This window comes from Impatiens glandulifera, chromosome 6 (assembly GCF_907164915.1).
Source record: "Impatiens glandulifera chromosome 6, dImpGla2.1, whole genome shotgun sequence".
NCBI lineage: Eukaryota > Viridiplantae > Streptophyta > Magnoliopsida > Ericales > Balsaminaceae > Impatiens > Impatiens glandulifera.
The window spans coordinates 11108878-11131222 of record NC_061867.1 but is presented as its reverse complement, the minus strand read 5'-3'; the positions used below and the strand labels follow the sequence as shown (position 1 = coordinate 11131222).

The window sequence follows — 22345 nt, the reverse complement described above, 5'->3', positions numbered from 1 at the left end:
AATGCATACTAATTTATACTAATTTCAAGTTCAATATCACAATGAAAACTAGTCATCAAGGATTTCAAACTAATTTCACCTAATTTCAGCCAAATATCACAATAATTTCACCAAATTTCAGCCAATTGAACTAATTACAATAACACATAAACATTCATAATTTCAATACCAATCAACAAATAGATAAGCTTAAATCAACAAACAACTAACCCTAAATCAACAAACAACTAACCCCCAAATTTCATCCTAAATCAACAATTAACAAATAGCTAACCTAAATATATATATATAAATCAATCCTAAATATATCAAGAGAAATTCAAAAAGTGAAGAGAAATGGATTTACTTACATGTAGATCGGAGAAGATGAAGAGATTGGAGAAGATGAAGAGAGGCGGCGAATCTGCGGAGTTCTGACGGAGGTGGCGGATCGGCGGAGGGAAGAACGACTTCGGAGGAGTTTCGGTGTCGGCGGAGCAGAGCGGAGAAAAGAGAGAGAGCAGGGGAAAATTTCTGCCCAAATCGCGATATAAAAGGGAATTACCGACATATATATTAAATCTGTCAGTATTGCCTCTTCCATAATGGGCGACAGTTTTACACAAACCTTTCGGGTTTGGTCCTCAATAACCCCCAAAAAAACAAAGTGATGGAAAATGGGCAAACCTGAAAGATTTACACAAATCTTTCGATTTTTGTCTTTTTAAAATTTATTATTTTCACCAAATGAAGCATAATTCTATTTTATCCATAAAACCTAAACACAATCCTATTTATAAATTAAACACAAAACCCTACACATACAAATATAAAAACATAATCATTCATTCTAAGTATATATAATCAAACACAAACCTTATACATCTTTATATAATCAAACACAAACTTATAATTTTAACTTCAATCACAACCCCTATATTTGGAATATTGGCTCACAATCCATCTAATTGGACAATTAAACAAGATGCATGTACTTAGAAGACAAAACAAATTGGAAGAGGGTGAAGAAATTTGTGAAGAGTGACCAAAACTGAAAAATTTACGCTATATCTTTCGGTATTCTATAGCAAAATCGAAAGATATACCTAAATCTTTCGGCTTTGACCTTAGATAACAAAAAACTAACTTTTGGGAATTGGACAAACCCGAAAGATTTCCCCTAAATCTTTCGGTTTTAACCTTCAAAACCGAAAGATTTACTCTAAATTTTTCGGTATTTGACCTTTTAAATGTTATTATTTTAAACAAATTTAACCATTACTATGTTTTATCCTTAAAACCTAAACACAATCCTATACTTATAAATCAAACAAAAATCCCTACACATACAAATATAAAACATGTTCACTCATTCCTAAGTATATAATGATCAAACACAAAGCTTATATACATTTTATATAATCAAACACCAACCATACTATATATACTTGTAACTAGTTCAATCAAAATCCATCTACTTGGACAATTAAACAAGATTCATGTACTTAGAAGACAAAACAAATTGGAAGAGGGGTAAGAAATTTGTGACAAGTGACAAAAACCGAAAGATTTAGGGTAAATCTTTCGGTATTATTTAGCAAAACCGAAAGATATACCTAAATCTTTCGGTTTTACCCTTAAAGAAAATTCAACACTTAGCCATTTTTTTTGTTTTTTTAAAGTAATCAAAGTCGAAAGATATAGTCTATATCTTTCGGTTTTACCTTTAAAGAAAACTCAACACTTAGCCGTTTTTTTATTTTTTTTATAAGGGATCAAAGCCGAAAGATATAGTCAATATCTTTCGATTTTACCCTTAAAGAAAACTCAACACTTAGCCTTTTTTTATTTTTTTTAAAATGGAACAAAGCCGAAAGATATACTCTATATCTTTCGGTATATCCCTAATAAAACACAACACTTAGTCGTTTTTCGATTTTTTAAAGGGATTAAAGCCGAAAGATATAGACTATATCTTTTGGTATTCACCCTTCAAAAAAAGATTGATTTTTGAAAGTATTCAAAGCAGAAAGGTATAAGATATATCTTTCGGTATTGTGTTCTAATAGCGAAAGATATATAGAACCTGTCAGCATCTTTTTCTATTTGCGACATATTTCTTCCTTTCGGCACCTCTACCGACAGAGATATAAATCTGTTGGGGAAATCTTTCGGTAAAACTCCCTTTTTTACTAGTGTGAATTGGAGAGTTGAAATTAGAGATGGAGTGTAATTGAAAAAACAAATGTTATTAAATTTGTTAATATATATATATATATATATATATATATATATATATATATATATATATAATTAAAGTTTATTTCAAAACATTATTTTATCTAAATCAATAAACCAATAAGATATTTAAAACAAAATAATTTTTAAGTAAATTAAAAAAAAATTGATCGTTCAAAGTTTCCAAACAAGTATGATCTTCACTTTAACCTAAAACGTTTTAAATAAAATCATATCATCGGTTATATATAGTATTTTCTTTTTATGTTCTTATTAATATTTTTTAAATATAATTTTGGATCTTCATGTTTCAATGGAAAACAAAATAATACATGCATAATACAAATTATTATTTTTTAAAAATAAACTCGTTTGCAATGCTTGACCACTATATGTATATTGGCTCGATGAAAGATTGACCCGCGAAAATCAGGTTCGGCCCCGAAGTTTGGGTATTCTATGTGGAAACAAAATTATTCTTATTTTTTTTAACTTGTATGTTATATTAAAAACATATAATAATTTTGTATTTAGATGAATAAAATTAATCTAGTATAGTTGGTTAGATGATATAGAAATAATATTAAAGTTGCGGGTTCAAATCTCATAAAAACCTCACCCTAGCCCATATGGTCGGATATAGAAGCTAGAGTTATGGAAAGTTTTAAGGGATAAATAATATGTAAATAAAGAGAATCGGTGTGATATAAAAAAATTATCACATTAATCACTATGCAACCAGTATAATTATTATAATTTTTAAAAAGTTGAAATATATACCTATTTGATAGACAATATATTTTTTTTAATTTTCGCCCAGTATAGTTTCTATATAGATCCATCCTTACATAGAATTGAAAAACGGGCTAAAGTGTTTTCTTGGGATTTGATTTCCTATAGTTTTAATATTTGAATAAAATAATTTATAATTTGTGTCCAATGGAAGATATGTGGTTTAAATTGGTTAAGATGAGCATCTTACATTGGTTTGAATGTAGGTAAGAATCATCTCTATACCCATACTCAAATTAAATAAAAATTGATGTAAGGACATCTAATATTCAGTGCACTAGCTACAAAAACAATTAATCCATCTCTTTTATTATTTTATTCTTTAAGATTTAACTTCATAAAATTAAAAAAAGAAAGAAAGATATTCTCCCTTTAACTTTTCTGCTATTTATAAATAAAAGACATGTTATTATAAGGGCATGTGAAAATATGGAAGGTCTGGGAATTTCCAAATACAGCTGCTAGAGCCATTCTTTTCTTCTTCCTTCTCACACAGACACAGCTCATTTCCTTTACCATAATATATATTAATTTATGCTTATTTACTTCATTTTTATTATTATTATTATTATTATTATTCACACATGCAACACAATCCCCAATACCAATATTGGGAGTCATTATTGAATAATTGTAACACAACTGACAATTTCTTGTTTTTTTGTATCTATGCTGGTAAATTGTAATTCCCATTTGTGATTATTACATTTATACAAAAATAAATAAAACTTATGTTACAGTAGCTGAAGATGACCCAAAGATAATTATAGAGATATTTTAACTCGGTTCTTTCTAAATGAGAAGGAAGTTCGATCTTAACTCTGTCTATATGTTTCAAAACTTTTTTTATTATCGATGTAGAACAAACTACTGAAAAGTCGCAAAAGACTGACAAGTGAGTAGTGATACGAGGTGCTTACTAATCAGATGATTAAGAGAATACTTACTAACCATTGTAACATTCTACACCGAAAACAATTCCTAATTCCAATCATTATTTCTTTTATTTTGGATTAGAAAATTTATGGGTTAGATTGAAGTTAGAATTTTTCATGCCATGGATCAAGGAAAGTGTTATGTAGATGATCATTTTAGAATAAAAATCAAGGAAATCAAACAAAAATATATTAATGATAAAAGCGGAACAGAGAACGTGAACAAAACAAAGACTAATGAGCATCCGAGAAGAGTGTTTCTCTTACTGTGACGATTTCATTTATTATTATTATTATTTTCGAATCCTGTCTTTTTCTTGATTAATTGATTGGTGATATAATCTAAGTATTACTACATTATCTTTATTTTTGTATTCTTTTGTAATTTTTTAAATTAAAGTTTATTCTACGTAGAAAACTAATACTATTATATAATCACAATAACTTATTGTGCTTTTTTTTAGTGTGAATCGAAGTTACAACATTTAATTTACTATAATATTATTGTCTAAGAGACAAAAAAAAAAAATAAAAAATTTCAAAGTTTAGTTTTACTAAAAACATTCAGATTAAAAATAAAAAGGGTATCATTCTTTATGGAAAGTTTAAAGTCTAGTTAGAATAAGAATTTCTTTTAAAGACTAATTTAAATATTTAGTACAAGTTCAAAGGCTATTTTAAGACTTTTGTCCTATTATTATTTATTTATTTATTAAAGATGTAGAAAGGGACACAACCAATTGGAAGAGTCCTTCACACAAGTCGCATACCACGTTGGGCGCATAGCAGCACATGTTCTGTTATGTCACTCCATTTTTTTTTATTTCCCTTTTTACTTATGTTTTTCTCTTGTCTTTTTTTATTTATTATTTTTTAATTTAAACATTTTTTTTTAAATATTCATGATAACAAAGTGCATATTTACTAATTGATTAATCTCCACAAATAAAAGAAAAATGATAGAGAAGGAAATATAGAAGTGAAAATAATAAAGAGAATGATGTAAGCGTACAGAGGAAAAAAATTTATCATCTCTCATTCACACTTTTTTTTCAATTAATGATGTAATGTCACTTCATTCCCCAATCACAAATAAGATAGGGCAAAATAGTTATTTTTTATTTTTTAAATATGACTGTTTTACACCTGACTCGCAATCTAAGAGAAGGGGAACAGATGATCTCGTAACATCTCACTCGTCCAAATAAAATCTTCCACAATTAATTTTATTATGAATCAAATCTACATCTTAAACTATTATTAGTATATTGAAAATTACAAACTCATAAATAAAATTAAATATGAAACAATAATCAATAGAATCTTAGCAACATCTAACAAATATATATATTTTTAAAAGGGTTTATTCTCTCAAATAAGCTAGTACGATTCTCATGAATTTTTAGTTAAAATTTAAGTACAGTTGTGATTAAAAGAAATAATATATTAATAAAAAAGTAAAAAATGTATTTTTTTTGAGAAATGCATTTTTACCAAATGGGGGATATATGTGAACATGGAGAGCACTAAAGTTTACTTCTTTGGGCTAATTCCATGTAATGCTGACTGGGCTGGACATGGTCTTGCTGGCCCATCTAGCCCACTTTATTGACACGTAAAATTCCACAACTCATATGACATGTAAAATACCATATAAATAAATAAATAAAAACATTTATCAACAAAAGTTTTTTTTTTATTCTCAATTTTATTTCCACCTTTTTGACACTAATGCATGATGGGTTCCACTCCCTGTCAACTAATGTGCTAACCATCTTGATGCCACGTGGCACCAAAGGAAATGCCTCATAGGATTGATGTCTATTTCATGTCTTGTTGTGAATACTTGGAATCCCGTTACTAAAGGGAGAGACTTAATGATGAAAAAAAATTACATTTATATGCAAAGCATTTTTTTCGAACTCAATTGATTAAAAAGTTTGATTTATTATGAAATTACCAGTTCAAAACATTTTTCAAACTAAATATACTCTAAATTTAAATAAAAAATATTGAATCATCTCTTATCGATTCTAATAAAAATATAGTATACCTTAAACAACAATTTTTCTTATAAATGAATGTTCATTAAAAAAAATGATTTTTAACGAAGTTAAAAATTCTCGGTGAATAATAATATGCATTTGGTGATAACTTTTATAACAAAATATACCAAATTTTATAAACCAAAATACCAATTATCCAAAAATACAATCAGCCAAAAATTCATCATATACCTATCAAAGTTTTAAAATATAAAATCTAGTTCTAAATAATATATCATATACCAGACTGATATAGAGTTAGATGTGGAGGATATCCTAGAAACGCCGCTAGATGGTTCTATAATTATTCTCTTTCTATTTTCAACTATCTTTGTGTCTCAAGAGCCTGTTCTTGTATCACATTTGTTTGCTCAGACTCCAGATGTTCTCTTTTTAAAGACTCAGCTTGTATTTCATTTCTCAATTGCTCGAGTTCTTGATTCCCTTCACTGCAATTGACTTCAATCACCGAAATCTCCTTGAAACTCGGTGGACCTCACTCTAGATCTCATCCCAATGACCATACCATTCCCTTGTCATCAAAAAATGTTCTCGGTCAGCTAATATTGGGACATATCGGGATTTCTCTCCATCGCCTAACGCATCGCATTCTACAAAATTGAACAAAAGTTGATTAGTTAATTATAACATCAATAAGTAAGTGATATATGAAGTACACTTACAATCTTCTTCTGTACATTGGGATCCACCACATGAGTAGAGTCCTCTCCTATTCTTTTTCTATTATGTGTCTCGTAGAAAAGGTCAATGTGTGATGGTGCTTTATCTGTAGTCATGTGAAGATTAAATGTTAATGTTAATTATCAAAATATAATTAACATATTATTAATTCTTGAATAAATACACTTACTATTTTTTGTTGCCACCTGATAGAATGACACACTCCCTTACCCGCATGATGTGTCAATCAAACCATGTACACATAAGAGCGAAACTTTGGCCAATCTGTTAACGAATACATTGTTAGAATGAAATTTGGACTTCAAATTATCAACCATCACCGTTGACAATTGCTCTACAAATGATGTAATGGTGGTTCAAGATGTGATGCGTAGATTGCACAAAAGTAATTTGTTATCTAACAGTGAATATGTTCATATACATTGTTGTGCACATATTTTGAATTTGATTGTGAAAGATGAGTTAGATGTGATTAAGTTGTCAATTGAGAAATTACGTGATAGTGTCGTGTATTGGTTGGCTTCGCCTAGAAGGATTGGAGAATTTGAAGATAATGCAAGGACACTCATAATTCACATGGGTAATAATTTGTCTCTTAATTGTCCAACTCGATGTAATTTAACTTTTTTTCATGCTAAGAACTGCTTTACAATATAAGTTGATTTTTTGTTGATGCTTTTTTCGGGATAGACAATACAAACACAAGCCAACCGATAATGAATGAGATCGTGCTCAAGAAGTATGTGAAAGACTTGAACTATTTTTCAATGCGACTGAGCTGTTTTCTTCAACAAAATATTCTACGTCCAATATATGTTTCACTAAAATATGTGATATTAAACTGACTTTCGCTACTTGGATAAAGTCTCCCATTGAAAAGATCCAAGATATGAAAATTTTAATGATGTCAAAGTTTGACAAATATTGGTTAGATACACATATCTTGATGACTATTGCTTGTATTCTAGATCCGATGAGTAAATTGATGTTGGTTCAATATTACTTTACACGTTTCTACCCAAGTGAATGAAAAACAAAGTTAGATGAAGTGCGTCAAAAATTTTATTATTTGTTGAAGAAATACACAAATGATATTTCCAATGCCCCACTAACCACAAGTGACACAAATATTCTCCGGTCAATGAGTACTATCCATCCTGCAGACTTTATTTGCTTATGTGAGAGCGACGAATATATGAGCACACAAATGAAATCTGAGCTAGATATGTATTTGGAGGAAAAATTGCTCCCAACAACAATGAATATTGATGTTCTCGCTTATTGGAATGGTAACTTCATGGACGCGGATATAGATTTAGACCTAGATTGCGATAAAGATTTTGGTATAATTTTATCATTTGCGATCATAATTAGTAAATGTGTTCAGCTAATTATTTTCAGAAAAGAGAATGATAAAGGGAATGACGTGACTCACAACATGATTGACAAAAAAAAAACAATTTATTTCTTAAATATAACTATTTTGTTTTGCCTTAAGAGGATCCCGTGTCACTCCAAATAAATTCTTTTACAATTACTTTTATTATGAATCAAATCTACACCTTAAACTATTATTAGTAGATTGAAATTTACAAACTCATAAACAAAATTAAATATCAATTATACATATATATATATATATATATATATATATATATTGCATTTTCTTAAAAGGGTTTATTCTCTCAAATAAGCTAGTACGATTCTTATGAATTTTTAGTAAAAATTTGAGTACAGTTGTGATTAAAAGAAATAATATATTAATAAAAAGTAAAAAATGTATTTTTTTTGAGAAATGCATTTTTACTAAATAGGGGATATGTGTGAACATGGAGACTAGTAAAGTTTACTTCTTTGGGGTCATTCCATGTAATGCTGACTGGGCTGGACATGGTCTTGCCGGCCCATCTAGCCCACTTTATTGACACGTAAAATTCCACAACTCATATGACATGTAAAATACCATATAAATAAATAAATAAAAACATTCATCAACAAAAGTTTCTTTTTTTTTTATTATTATTCTCAATTTTATTTTCTCTTATAGACGACACTAATGAATGATGGGTTCCACTCCTTGTCAACTAATGTGCTAAAATGACCCACTAAGCATCCATCTTGATGCCACGTGACACCAAGGAAGTGCCACGTAGATTTGTGACTATTTAAATATAAGCGATGGATTAAAAAATCGGAAGTATAGTGTGTTTTGAAAAAAATTTGAGGTACACCTCAAACCAAAAAAAAAAAAAAATAACGAAAAAATTATAGATAAAAGGAAAGTGTATAAATGCAACTTTTATGTTTTCAGAAAATATATAAAAAATATATTAATTTTTTTTTTAAATTATGAGGTAATATCACATTTTTACCATATAAATAAATAAATTCTGGGTGGGCCGAGTAAGAGAAAGCCAAAACCTACTACTAATAAAAAAAACAGTTCAACGAGGATCAACACCCTTCTGTAAGGTTAGTTCAGCTCTAAATAAGAAAGTAAGAACCACCTCAAAACATCGCAATAGACACAATAACAACCTACAACCTGTACCCACTAGTGTAAAAGATTCAGCAAGACGGAGGTACGAAGCCCCTCCATCCTGAAAGTCAAGTAATTTGTTAAAGGATATTTAGCGGCCGCCGCCTATTTTACGTAGACCTGTCCTTGGTTGGTGTGAAATCCTTTTAGAAAATGAAACAATTTTTTCAAACTCAATTGAGTAAAGGATTTGGTTTATTATGAAATTACTTGTTCAAAACATTATTCATCATTATTACGTGTTTTTTTGAATGCTCATATATTATTTTCGCATCATTTCGGTATGAACGAGTTCTAATATGGAAAAAAATAAATATATATTTTTGAATGGTATTAGCTTTGATAAAGGCATACATGTGCTTTATTTAGTTGTTATGATTCTTTAATTTATGGAACAATAAAAAATTGCAGTATAATTAATCTGCTAAAATATAATATGTTTGAGTTATAAATATGACACTACTATTATGCTTAACTGTCAATGTAATTAAAATGTATATGATATTTAAAGTTTTTAATTCTACCATTTTCAATTCAAAATTACAATCATAATTTTAACCTAAAATAAAAAAAAAGTTTCTTAATAAACCAGTTAGAGAGCCATTGGAGTAAAGCAATAGCCAAAATGGGAGGCCTACATTAATTAATTAATTAATTAATAAAGATGAGTCAAATGAAACTTTAAATAATATTTTATTCCATTTAGCCCATCAAGATTGGTTAATTTATTTGACAAACTAAAGCAAAAAGGTCACTTCATTACTCATCAGAATCTTGGAATTGATACTCTTGATATTAATTGAATGAGTTATTTCCACTATAGTAGGATTGATTATTGAACCATCAACTTTAGATCTTTTGAAATAATTTATAAGTGTTTTTGATAACATTAACAACGTTAATGGAACAAAATGTTTGTAAAAGTTGACATCGGTTTCAACGAATCCCCACGAACAAATGAAAACAACAATGGAAAGTCATTTCTTTGAAAAATACGGATAAGTGGGGGTCAAAAGTCAATATCATATATAATTCTAGAACACCAACTAATGTCTCCTTTTTGGAAAGAGCATTATTAATGGTGGCGTCGATCAATAAATATTGTCTTTGTCTTAAAGTATAGGAATTGTCTCTTCTCTTTTCTTGCATTGTTCATTCATTGGTGATACCTTAAGCCTCATCTTGAACATGCTTAGTCTTGTTAGATTATCACTAAGTCTATTTGAGGGTTTTCTTTAAAAAAAAATTAAAAAATAAGAACTCTATTTGAGGATTGTAAGATGTATTTTAAGTTAAATTAACAAAATTATTCTAGATTACCCACCTTATGAGATGAGATAAGGTAGGAAGACCAAAGAGGGCGAGAATTTAGGTATTCGTGACCTAGTTCGTTTCAACAAAGACATTCTTTTGAAATGATGCCACAAATATATATATTTTATTAAGAATAAATATTGCATTTAGGTGCGAACTAATCAGAATGGTTTACTAAGATGTTTAATTGTTTTATCGGATGCAACATCTAATATGTGCTGTGAAAGGACTTCCGTTACCATTCAAAGTTTGTTGTTGGGGGTGGGAATGATGGATCGACATTGAGTTTTTGGGAGGCCAAATGGTGCAAAGATTCTTGTATGAGTTTTTCTTGAGTTGGTTTCCATAGACATTTACAAGAAGGCTACGGTCATGGGAGAAGTTTGATCCCATGGCCTGATAACTCTCCTTCCAGGCTTATGTCGTCCTTGGGAGGTACAATATTTTTTGATTGAAGGCTGCTAATTTAGTCGACTCGAAGAAATAATGAACTATCATTCCCATGTTTCGTGGTGAATAATTTAGCTTAAATGTATCGTAAAAACTTCAACTTGCTCTATTCTTATTATTTATAGTAATGTCATCCTTATAATACTATAGGATGCTCGTAATGGACCTGCTTTTAGTCATTTTTGAATTGTTTTATTTATGGTCTGTTTATTTTTGTTTATGATTATTTTTTTCCTTTTCTAATCTCATGTCATTGAATAAATAAGGAATTGTTTTGGAAATTTAAATTTTATGTAGCTAACCTAGATATTTGTGTATGATAATTGGTCTATCCTACAAAGTTGAGTCAAAACCCTAAGTTTTTATTTGGTATTGATTATGAGAGAAGGTTAAAGCAAATTCAGATTTAGATTTAGATTTAGATTTGGAATCACTTGACTAATGGAAGAGCAACATTTTATTATTTTTTATTGATATGTATTTAACTTTACTAATATACAACCAAACAAAATTAGTAAAAAAAATGCATTTTCCAGGTTTTTTTTACTAGCGCTAGAGGTGGCGTAACGCCGATAATATGTGTCCAGAAAATTATATTTACCTAGAAAATTATATTTACCTGCGTTTTATAGCGAATCATGAAATGATTGAGTTTTAACAACTTTTTTCTTATTTGGTGTAAAAATGTTGTAAGTATTTTGATACTATTAAAATTTAATATTGCTTTGATTTTTGTAATTTTATGAAAAGAATAAATAAACACAATAATTATATTTTTAATAAATTACAATTATGAACAATAAATTTAGTACTTTTATTCATTATTAACTTTGAAACATAAACAAATTTTAAATAATTCAAACACATAAAATGATGTACATACCAAATCATTGAATATCACTATAACTAAAATAAATTATAATAATTTACAAGTACTTTCAAATCATATCATTATAGAGTCTATGTTTTTGTGATTCATTTTTTTTTGTTATGATCATTTGAATCCAAAATAAGTTTTAGAAATATATTTGTTAACCATTTTATCAATAAATGGTACAATTTGTTTATCATATCTTATTTTTAATATGAGAAAAAAACTCCAAATAGATGGTATTTTCTCACATGACAATTTGAATATAGAAGTTAGACATTTGTATAACATATTTAAATTTGAAAAAAAAAATCAATGGGCCGGATATCACTTTAGTCTAATGGCCCACACAATGTCATTTATTAATGACTTGTTTTGGGCTGGACCATGCCCTATTTGACATGGTATTTAGGTTAATGGACAATTAATTTCAAGTAATTATAGTGGTGACTAATAATTAAGGTTTTTATTTAATATCCACTAAAATTGGTTTACAAAAAAAAAACAATTAATGTCGGTTGGAGATCTGATTGTTCCATTTGAATGAACTATTTTTGTAAAAATAATAATACTAATTCATAGGCGGATCTAGTAGGCGTACTTTTTTATTATTATGATGTTATCCATATTTTTTAATTTTTTTAATTTAATATACTCTTTTCGTATCTAACTTTAAAAAAGGAAGAACACAAAACATATATTTATTTACTCTCATTTTATCTATAATTTTCGCGTTATTTTTTTAAGTCACCAAACCCGAATTTTTAGATCCGTCTATGTTTCCAAATTTAATTTTGGATGAAAAAAATAATTCAATAAAACTATTTGAAATTATTTTCCAAAAGTTTGACTTGTCACAAATAGACCAATTACATATCTAATTTACATTTTTGTCCGCAATTTCCTTTTGTAGTGCATATATGCACTTTATATTAGAATAATAATTTTTTTTAGTATGAGGCAGGAAGAAAGAGCTCGAGTCCATTAGTAAGAACAAGACAGGAGAGCTCACTAACTCACCACCCGGTCACAAAACCATTGAGTTAAAATGAGTTTTCAAGTTGAAAAGAGACAACGAATGCAACATCCTCAAGCACAAAGCGAGATTGTTAGCGAAAGGTTATGTGTAGAAGAAATGTGTTGACTTTGAGGAGACATTTGCACTAGTGGAAAAACTTGATGAGAGATTAATCACTTGGATGTCAAATCATCATTTCTCAATGGTGACATCGAAAAAGAAGTCTATATCGCTCAACCTTGAAGACTTCATCATCAAGAATAAAGAGCACAAAGTGTAAAAGTTATACAAGACTCTCTACGATTTACGTCAAGCACCAAGAAGGGCGTGTAACACTTTCCTCAACAAGAGAATTATGAGTCTTGGTTTCATGAAATGTTCTCAAGAGAAGGTTGTGTACACAAGAAACCATGGAGAAGAAGTAATCATTGTTGGCGTATACGTCGACAACTTGATCGTGACAGGATCAAGCATTAAGGGTGTCGAGGAGTTCAAAAAACAGATGATGAAGGAGTTCGAGATGAATGATCTCGGGATACTCTCGTACTATCTTAGTATCGAGGTGGACTAGAAGAAAGATAACATTGAGGTGAAGCAAGAAGCTTATGCAAAGAAGGTGTTAAAGCAGTTAACAATGGAGGATTGCAACTAGAGCAAGCATCTAATGGAAGCAAAGTTGCATCTTGTAAAAGATGTGGGAGAATGCTTAGTGGATTCGAAGGACATATGCGTATCATCAGGTGTCTCAGTTACTTGACGCACACTCGATCCGATATCTCTTATGTAGTTGGCATAGTGAGTCGATACATGGAGCAACCTACCACTCTACATCAACAAGTAATAAAACACATTCTTTGTTACTTGAAGGGAACAACGAGTTATGAGATTCAGTTAAGAAGAGGACGAGAAGTTGAAGAACTCATTGTCTTTACTGACAGCGACCTAGTCGGTGACATAGAGGATAGATAAAACACCATAGGGATGGTGTTTTATCTCAATGGGAATTCGATCACCTGGCAATCTCAAAAGTAGCGAATTGTTGCTTTATCTTCATGTGAGGCGGAGTTTATGACAGCTACTACAGTGTCGTGTCAAGGTCTTTGGCTGAGAATTTGTTGAGCGAGCTGCTCGGATGCGAGATGAGGCCGGTAACCCTTTATGTCGACAACAAGTTCACAATATCATTAATGAAGAATTTGGTGTTTCATGGACACAACAAACACATCGACACTCGATTCCAGTTCATCTATGAATGGTTCGAGAATCGACAGATCGTTGTAGAGTTTTTAAACACTAGAGAGCAACATGCAAATATTCCCACCAAGGCACTAGCAAAAATCAAATTCGCGGAGATGCGAGAGCTGCTCGGCGTGAAGAATCTCAAACCAAATCAAGCTTACGGTGGAGATTGTGAGTTTAGTCATTGATTGTCAGTAAATTAAAAATTGATGGTCTTAATTGTCTTTTATGCAATTATGTCTTATTGTTTTATTTATTAAAGGGTTTGGACCTGTATGTATAAGTAATTTAGGATTTCTAGGCTAATTAGTCATTTTTAAGGATTGTTTGTAAATGTTGATATACAACACTTAAGACTCTTAAAACTTTTCATTTTTAACATATTATTGTCTATTTTTCAGAGTTTTATTTCTTCATAATTATTCTCAGAAGATCCAATCATTAGAGCCAACACATGAAGTTGAAAGTACTAGAGATTCCTAGAGGCATACCATTAGAAAAAACTTCATTGACCAAGTAGATCAAGAGCAATAGTAGCAGTTATAACAAGAACTGAATATGCAACAACAATCCAATGTCGCATACCCAAACAAAAACTAAGTTCCCACTCACGACCCATGTAACAAGCTACACAAAGTAAGAAATGTAAAACAATTAGTTCATAAGGACATCCATTGTATAACCATTCATCAACGGATGTCGTTTCCCATATCGGGTAAAAGTGCAAACCAATAGCTGCTGAAGTAGAAATAATGACACCTGAAATAATGTTGTTTTCGTAAAGTAGAGATCCAGAAATAGGTTCACGAATACCATCAATATCTACTAGAGGAGCAGCAATGAAGGCAATAATAAATATATAAGTTGCAGTCAATAAGGTAGGGATCATAAAAACACCAAACCATCTAATGTAAAGACGGTTTTCGATGCTGGTTATTTAGTTACAGAAGCAACCCCATAGGCTTTCGCTTTCGCGTCGCTCTAAAATTGTAGTCATGGTAAAATCTTGGTTTATTTAATCATCAGGGACTCCCAAGCACACAAATTTTCATAAATAAAAAATGAAAATTCTGTTATTTAACGATATAAGTTATGTCCGTGTCAACCAATGTATCTATTTCGATTTTTCAGTTTAGACCTACCAGATTTATTTGTAAATAATTAAAGTAGATTGAAAAAATAAAATATGAGTATTTAAAAATAAAATTTTTATATGAGAAGAGAGTGGGTTGCTTGCTTTCATTGCATACGACTTATCCTATGCATCCATCTTAAAACTTAGTTCTTTCCCTAGATAAAACTAAAAAAAATGAAATAGTCAGTTGATTTTATTTAAGCCTTCCTACATGAATATTTCAGAATCGATTTTTTATCTCTTTATCATCTAAATTTTTTATTATCATTTAAAATATTTTAAGTTTTTCGTAGATTGTTTAAGGAAAATTGCAAATTACACCATCTGATAACAAATTATTCAGAATTGGTCAAATCATTGATACAAAATATCCAAATACCAAATATGTCTTCCATAGAATCTCCACAAAGAAAAAACTTTTTATAAGTTCAAAGTAAGAACTTGTTCTTCCTCCATAAAAAATTCTTCCAATAATTCTGATCCTAATCTTTTCAAAAAATAACATACCTTGCTTTCATGTTTACGAGTCAAAGTTCTATCATAAGAAAGTCGAAATATATATTTTACTTTATACAAACTTATTTTTTTGGATCCGCTATGATAATGAGAAAGATTTCTGTATATACGTTCAAATCGGTCAATAATATTAGAATATGAGAAATCGGCCTAGGATGCCTTACTAATAGGATATCCTAATATCAAACTTTTTAATAGCTAATGATATAAAAATGAATTTTCTTGCATTTGACTCCATTTCAATAGGTTTCGTTTAACACTTGAAAGTTATCCTAGAAAGTGAAGTGAGTAATTAGAAAATTGGTTTATCTGAACCCTTCCTGGTTGAGACCACATGTAAAATAAGATTTCTATAAATTGACTATGTAATATTTCCATTTACAAATAAAAAAGGACATCCCTTTTGAAACCAAAATGCATTTTCATTGATACCTAATGCATGAAAAGATCCCTGAAAATCCTTAGCATAAACTTCTATAAAATGTTCTATTTTTTCATAGAAATAGATACGTTCAAGAAAAGCTTTTGAAGATATGATCGTAAATGAACAGATTGGTTACGAAAAAAATGAAGATAGATTCATATTCACACTTTAGAGTTATATAGGAAGAAGAATATTCTTTGATTCTTTATTTTGAAAAAAAACGAAGTTGCTTTGGAATAAAAAAACTATTCCAATTATGATACTGGAAAAATCACAATAAATGCAAAGAAGATGTATCTTTTACCCAATAATAAAGAGTTTGAACTAAAATTTCCAGATGAATGGAATGAGTAGTAGTATAACTACTACATAATTGAAATGTGAGAATTTATCTTCTAAAAAAGGATATATTGAATGAATAGATCTTAAATTTAAAAATTGGACAATCTATTTCCTTTCTATAAATGGTCTTTCTTGTAGAGAAAATAGAATTTCCAAAACTACGGTAAATGCTTAGAATATGATTCAACAATATAAATCCATGTATTGTTTAGGATCATTAGAAGAAAAAATCAAATGATTTTGTTGATACATTTGAGTTATTAAATATTTCATCATTAGTAAACTAGATTTTTGTTTGTCAAAATACGCATTTAAAATCGATCTATTTAAACCATGATCATGGGTATAAATAAGCAAATCATTTTTAATGATTCTTTGTGAGCAAAGAGATCACCTATGTGAGGGAGAAGTGATACCGCTTCGAATGAATTGCACTACTCAATTCTAGACCCTCTCACAGGATCAAACGCGTATTCCATGGCCAAAACGGACACAACCATGGGAGTTTGACATGTATCAGAAAGAATTATATGTGAAAGTGTGTAATCATTTACACAAAAAGAAGAATAGTTTAAGGAAATTGAGTCTACTAATCAGCTAGTAAAGTTATATACTTTCACAAGGGAAGTTTCAAAGGATTACACATACCTATCTTATGTAGTATTCTACTGTTGAACTTTTCACTGAGTTAAATCTTTCAATTTCCATTAATGTGGGAGATTGTTGGAATTTTAAACTAATTCATAAATTTTATTAATGAATGAAAATGAGAATTTGGGTTGATAAAATCAAATGAAATTCAAACGAAATTCACACGAAATTCAAACGTGAATTAAAGTGAAATTTGATCCAAATAATTAAATTATTATAATTAATTTGTTAATTGTTTAATTAAAATTTAATTATTTCATGTTGTTAATTGTCATTGTAACCTTCATGAGATTATTGGTATTAATTTATTAGCAATTAGAAAAAGTCATGTAATGTATTTTTCTTAATGAAGAGAAAATACAAAGGGTAATGAAGAGGCAATCAATATCAACCGTTAGATCAATGATTAATGGTTGGTTTTATTTTTATGATAATTTATTATTTCAACAACATAAATAACCCTTCTATATAATCCTCACATCATATCAAAACTCACTTCATCTTCTTATAATTTCTCACTCTAGAATTCAAAAAGCTTTCTTCTTATTTTTTTTAGTATTTTTCGAGTTCTTCACTCGATGTTTTCCGTTGAAACTCGGAGATAGTTCATGTATGTTGATCGAATTCAATGCATAGTGATTTTAGTACAGAATCACTACTAGATTTGTTGTACCTTGAGAGACAGTCATCTGCGATAAATTACAGCATAAATAGGAGACGATGAAATTATTTTAAGAAAAATGTGCTAAGCGATATTGTTCTTTATATATATATTGTATTTAATTATTTTTTTGTAACATAATATATATATATATATTAACTTAAAGACAAGATATTTAACATAATATTCTCTAAATTTTATTTTTTTTATTCTTGTAAGTAGTTTAGTTGATTAGATAGTTATGCATATAATATTTGGTTTCAAGTAAATTCAACACCTATATTTAATATTTTTATTCTTATATTTTTATAATTAATTTATTCCAAGTTTAAACAACGGATCAACATGCAAACAAACAACCTCATCTATTCACTCTCTCAAGTGTGGATCATGTGTTTGGTTGAATGACCAATAACCTTTCTTTTAACATTATTATTATATGTATATACAATCAATAAAAAAATTAATTTAGATTTTTTTAATAATAATAATAAGGTTTCAAACTTATCACTACACTCCTTTCTTATCTCAAAGACTCACTATCTATTACTAATTTAAATAGAAAATATTAATTTCACACTTATATATAATAACACAAAAAAAAATTCAAGAGTTTCACACTTATACCTAATACGTCAAAAAATTTAAGGATTTCAGATTTATACATAATACGACAAAAAGTTCAAGTGTTTCGAGGTTTACGATTTTTTGGAAGCCTAATAGTAGGTATATAGTCTAATATATTGTTAAGTAGATTTAACTATATTTGAGTTTGACTTATTTAAAAATATTTTTAACCTTTAACAAGTTTGACTATTGAACCATATATATCTTAATTTAGCTAACTTTTGATTATTTTATATAAATTATTATAAAAATATATCTTACTATTAAAGCTTATAATATCTAAAATTTCAATTAATTGTATTTTGTCATTGTATTTTATGTTTGTTTTAGTGCGATATTATTCTATTCACTTTTATTTTTATGCTAGATAGAATTAGCATTACCTTCACAACCATTACTTAAGTGAGAATCCAAGACATAACTCTTATCTTTTAGAAACCATTTACTTATACTGGAAATACTTATGTGAGTAAAACTATAAGCAAATTCATGGATACTTTTCAAAATAGTGTTCCAAAAGTTAATGAATTTGAAGTTGTTTTTATTTTTAAAATAAATTTCTAATCTTTATCAAGGAAAACACGATTCTATTTTATGATGATATTATTGTTAAATATGAAGTAATATTCAATTAAAATTTTAAATATATTCTAGAGTGAGTGTATTATTTAAGTTTGAGATTTCAAATAAAATTTAAAACGAAAAAATTGATTTAATACTCTTTATGTCTCAAATTAAATTTAAAATATAATTAAAAATAAATTGACACTCACCATTTAGATAATAGACATTAATATTGTAATAAAAAGATTAAATATATAATCAAATATTAAGAAATTTTCATTTCCAAAATTAAAAGATATTTCACTTTTTCTTTATGTTAATTAATTTAGTGTGTTTTTATAGAATTAAATATTTTATTTTTACTTATTGTAATATTTTGAAATTTATGTTTATGGTATGAAACTATCTTTAAAAAGTTATATATAAAAATGAATAAAAAATATTAAATATATCTCTATCTAAACACAAATTTATGTTCTTTTTCAATAAATTACTTAAATCTATTTTTATATTACATACATAGAATTTATTTCTAGAATCCAATTAGGATTACAGCAAGATATATATGAAAATGAATCAAGAATATTAAATATATCAAGTAAATCTATTTTTATATTACACACATAAAAATTATTTCTAGAATTCAAGTACGATTACAACAAGATTAATACAATTTTAATATTGATTTTTTTATTTATGTAAATTCAAGTAGTATATAGAATACTCTATAGAGATGTATAAATAAAGAAGTTATTTTAATATTCTTCTCCATACTCTCAAATCTTCTCTAATTTCTTCCTATGTGATTCATTTTTCATTTTATATTATTGTTTTCAATCACAATTTTAATGTCCATTAATGTTATATGTAGATCTAAATAAAATGAGAGAAATATTGTATATTAATTATTAAACTTCTCTTCTTGCAGCATGAATTAAAGTTTAATAGAAGAATTTCTCATTTTTTAGATCAATCCCGACTAACATATTTGAACAGTCCCCACTCTTCATCTTGTCAACTTGTTTCTGTCAATTAATTTATCTTCTTTTGGAAGCACTATTCTCTTATATTTATGAGACTTTATTATTTGAAATAGTTTGAGATGGGGCACATATGAGAAATAATTTTATCAAGCATTAATAAGCAATAATTTCGCATTTGAGAACAATACGTTAAAAATCTATGTCTTTCGAGGTTTATGTTATGTTGAAAGTATGAATAATAAGGTATATGTTTATGTTGGTTTATATAGACTAATTTTAAGTTAGTAAGATTTCTCTATATTTGTGTTTGATGTTTGTGAATATTAAACCCATGTATATTTAATCTAACTAATTTGTGATATCTCTATATAAACCATCATAGACATATAACTTATTATTAATACATATCGTATCATAAACTTTCAAAAACTAATATTTTATTTTATATAATGTTTGTTTTAAGTGCGAGATTATTATATATTTATTTCTTGATAATAACATCATTTTCTGAATTTGTGTTCTCTTTTAACTTAAGTACTTTAAATCTAAATAAGATTCTTAAATATGAGTGAAATATGGGTGAGTGTGTGGCTCAACGTAGACACAATGATTGATTGGCTTGTGAGGAAAGGAGTGGAGATTTGAGAAATGATTTGCGAATTAATTAGAGATTGAGATAAAATAATTGAGAATGAGAACTTTAGGAGCCACATGAGACAGGACATATCCAATTCCTAATGTATTGTTGTATAACTTTGAGGTTATTTGTAATTACAATAATTTTGTTTCTTTTTCTTATTTATTAAATCATTTAGATTATGCATGTTTGTTTAGAAGTGGAAATGATTCATTTATAATTTTATTTATCCGTCCTCTATGTTAACTTTGTAAACATGAGTTATTGTTGCAAAATACAGATTAATAACAATTCTCTTTAAATATTATTAGATTATTGCTAAATAATTAAATGTATAAGTTTGAAGAAATTAAAATTTCAACTATATAATACACATGTTAATTTCGAGCTTGCACTCTAAATATGAATGTAAAAATGGTATAAGTTTTGTTTCATTCAAGAAATATAAAAACAAATCAAAAAGAGATTCAACATTTCGTCCATTAAATAGAATTTGAATTTAAATCTTACATAATTTATAAAAATTGGCTATTTTTGACCATGTGAATTAATTAACTAATGAGATTTTAATATATAAATGTTAAAAATAAAAAATTATGGGTATAAAGTGGTAAAAATAAGTTTTCTAATTCTTTCTAAATGTTAATTTGAATTTGTGTTTATAAAATCTTAAGTAATAGTTTATTATTTCAAACTTACAATTAAGGAAAAAAAATTGAAAGAAAAATTAAAAATAGTGTAATATCTTGGTGATAATTACTAAACTATAATTTCTACATTACAAAAATTGCATCAAATAAAATATATGTAAATATTTGAACAATGTGAAGATAAAAAAAATTAAAGTGGTCTCAACTATTTGAATAAATAAATAAAACTCCCTAGTCGAAGGCAGATAAAACAAAATTTTCGTATTTTCTTTTCATCTAGCTAACACTTTATAAACCACCAAAAATTATTTATTTAGGATAATTGGTATATAAGTATCTAAAAAGTTCAAATTATTTTAGTTTAAATTAATGTGTTCACATATTATTATTCAAGATTTTTCGCATTTATCTCTTTATATTATAAAAATAATCAATTAATTAACTTTTTCCATTATTTTAACATATTGAGTCATTTAATTGAATCTCTTTTTGAGTAATAGAAATTTTCAAATTTCAAATTCACGATTGAATTAAAACCACACTATATATTTCTCCGTAAATAAGAAATATTACTGAAAATAGATAAAAAAATAAAATAAAAAATGTACCTAACTATCCAAAAATTTAAAAACCTTTAATAAGAACTTCAAACCATATACCCACTTAACTAATTAAAATTTTATATTACAATACAATAATAAAATATTGATTTTTTATTAAAATATATTAAAGTATATAAATAAATATATTTAAAATAGATTATTATTGATATACAATTCAAACTATTTATGTGATATTAGGCATCAAAATTTGGATATTTATAGAGAATGACTAACAAATATTTATTTTTCTTTTGTTTCTTCCTATGAGTTTAACAAAAAAGAATAAATGTGTATTAGTATTTTTTTGTTAATAAAAAATGAAATAAACAATTATAATTCTATAGGGTTAATAAAAACTTGATTGACCATTTTAGTTTATTACTATACTTAGTGTGTGACTCGTTGGATTTTTTTAGGGGTGAGATTAAAAA

General features: G+C 27.7%; 2 protein-coding genes and 1 pseudogene across 2 annotated transcripts; 1 reads left to right on the top strand and 2 right to left on the bottom strand.

The window, feature by feature from the left end:
* Positions 1-13238: 13238 nt before the first annotated feature.
* On the top strand, positions 13239-14310 carry LOC124943143. Its single transcript, XM_047483697.1, has 2 exons — positions 13239-13426; positions 13959-14310. Exons 1-2 carry the CDS (start codon positions 13239-13241, stop codon positions 14308-14310), a joined length of 540 nt encoding a protein of 179 aa, XP_047339653.1.
* A 271-nt stretch (positions 14311-14581) lies between these two features.
* On the bottom strand, positions 14582-15301 carry LOC124941250 (photosystem II protein D1-like). Its single transcript, XM_047481546.1, has one exon. The coding sequence runs from the start codon at positions 15009-15011 to the stop codon at positions 14628-14630; it is 384 nt and encodes a 127-aa protein (XP_047337502.1). The 5' UTR covers positions 15012-15301; the 3' UTR covers positions 14582-14627.
* Positions 15302-16217: 916 nt separating this feature from the next.
* Positions 16218-17039, bottom strand: LOC124943142 (annotated as a pseudogene).
* Positions 17040-22345: the final 5306 nt, after the last annotated feature.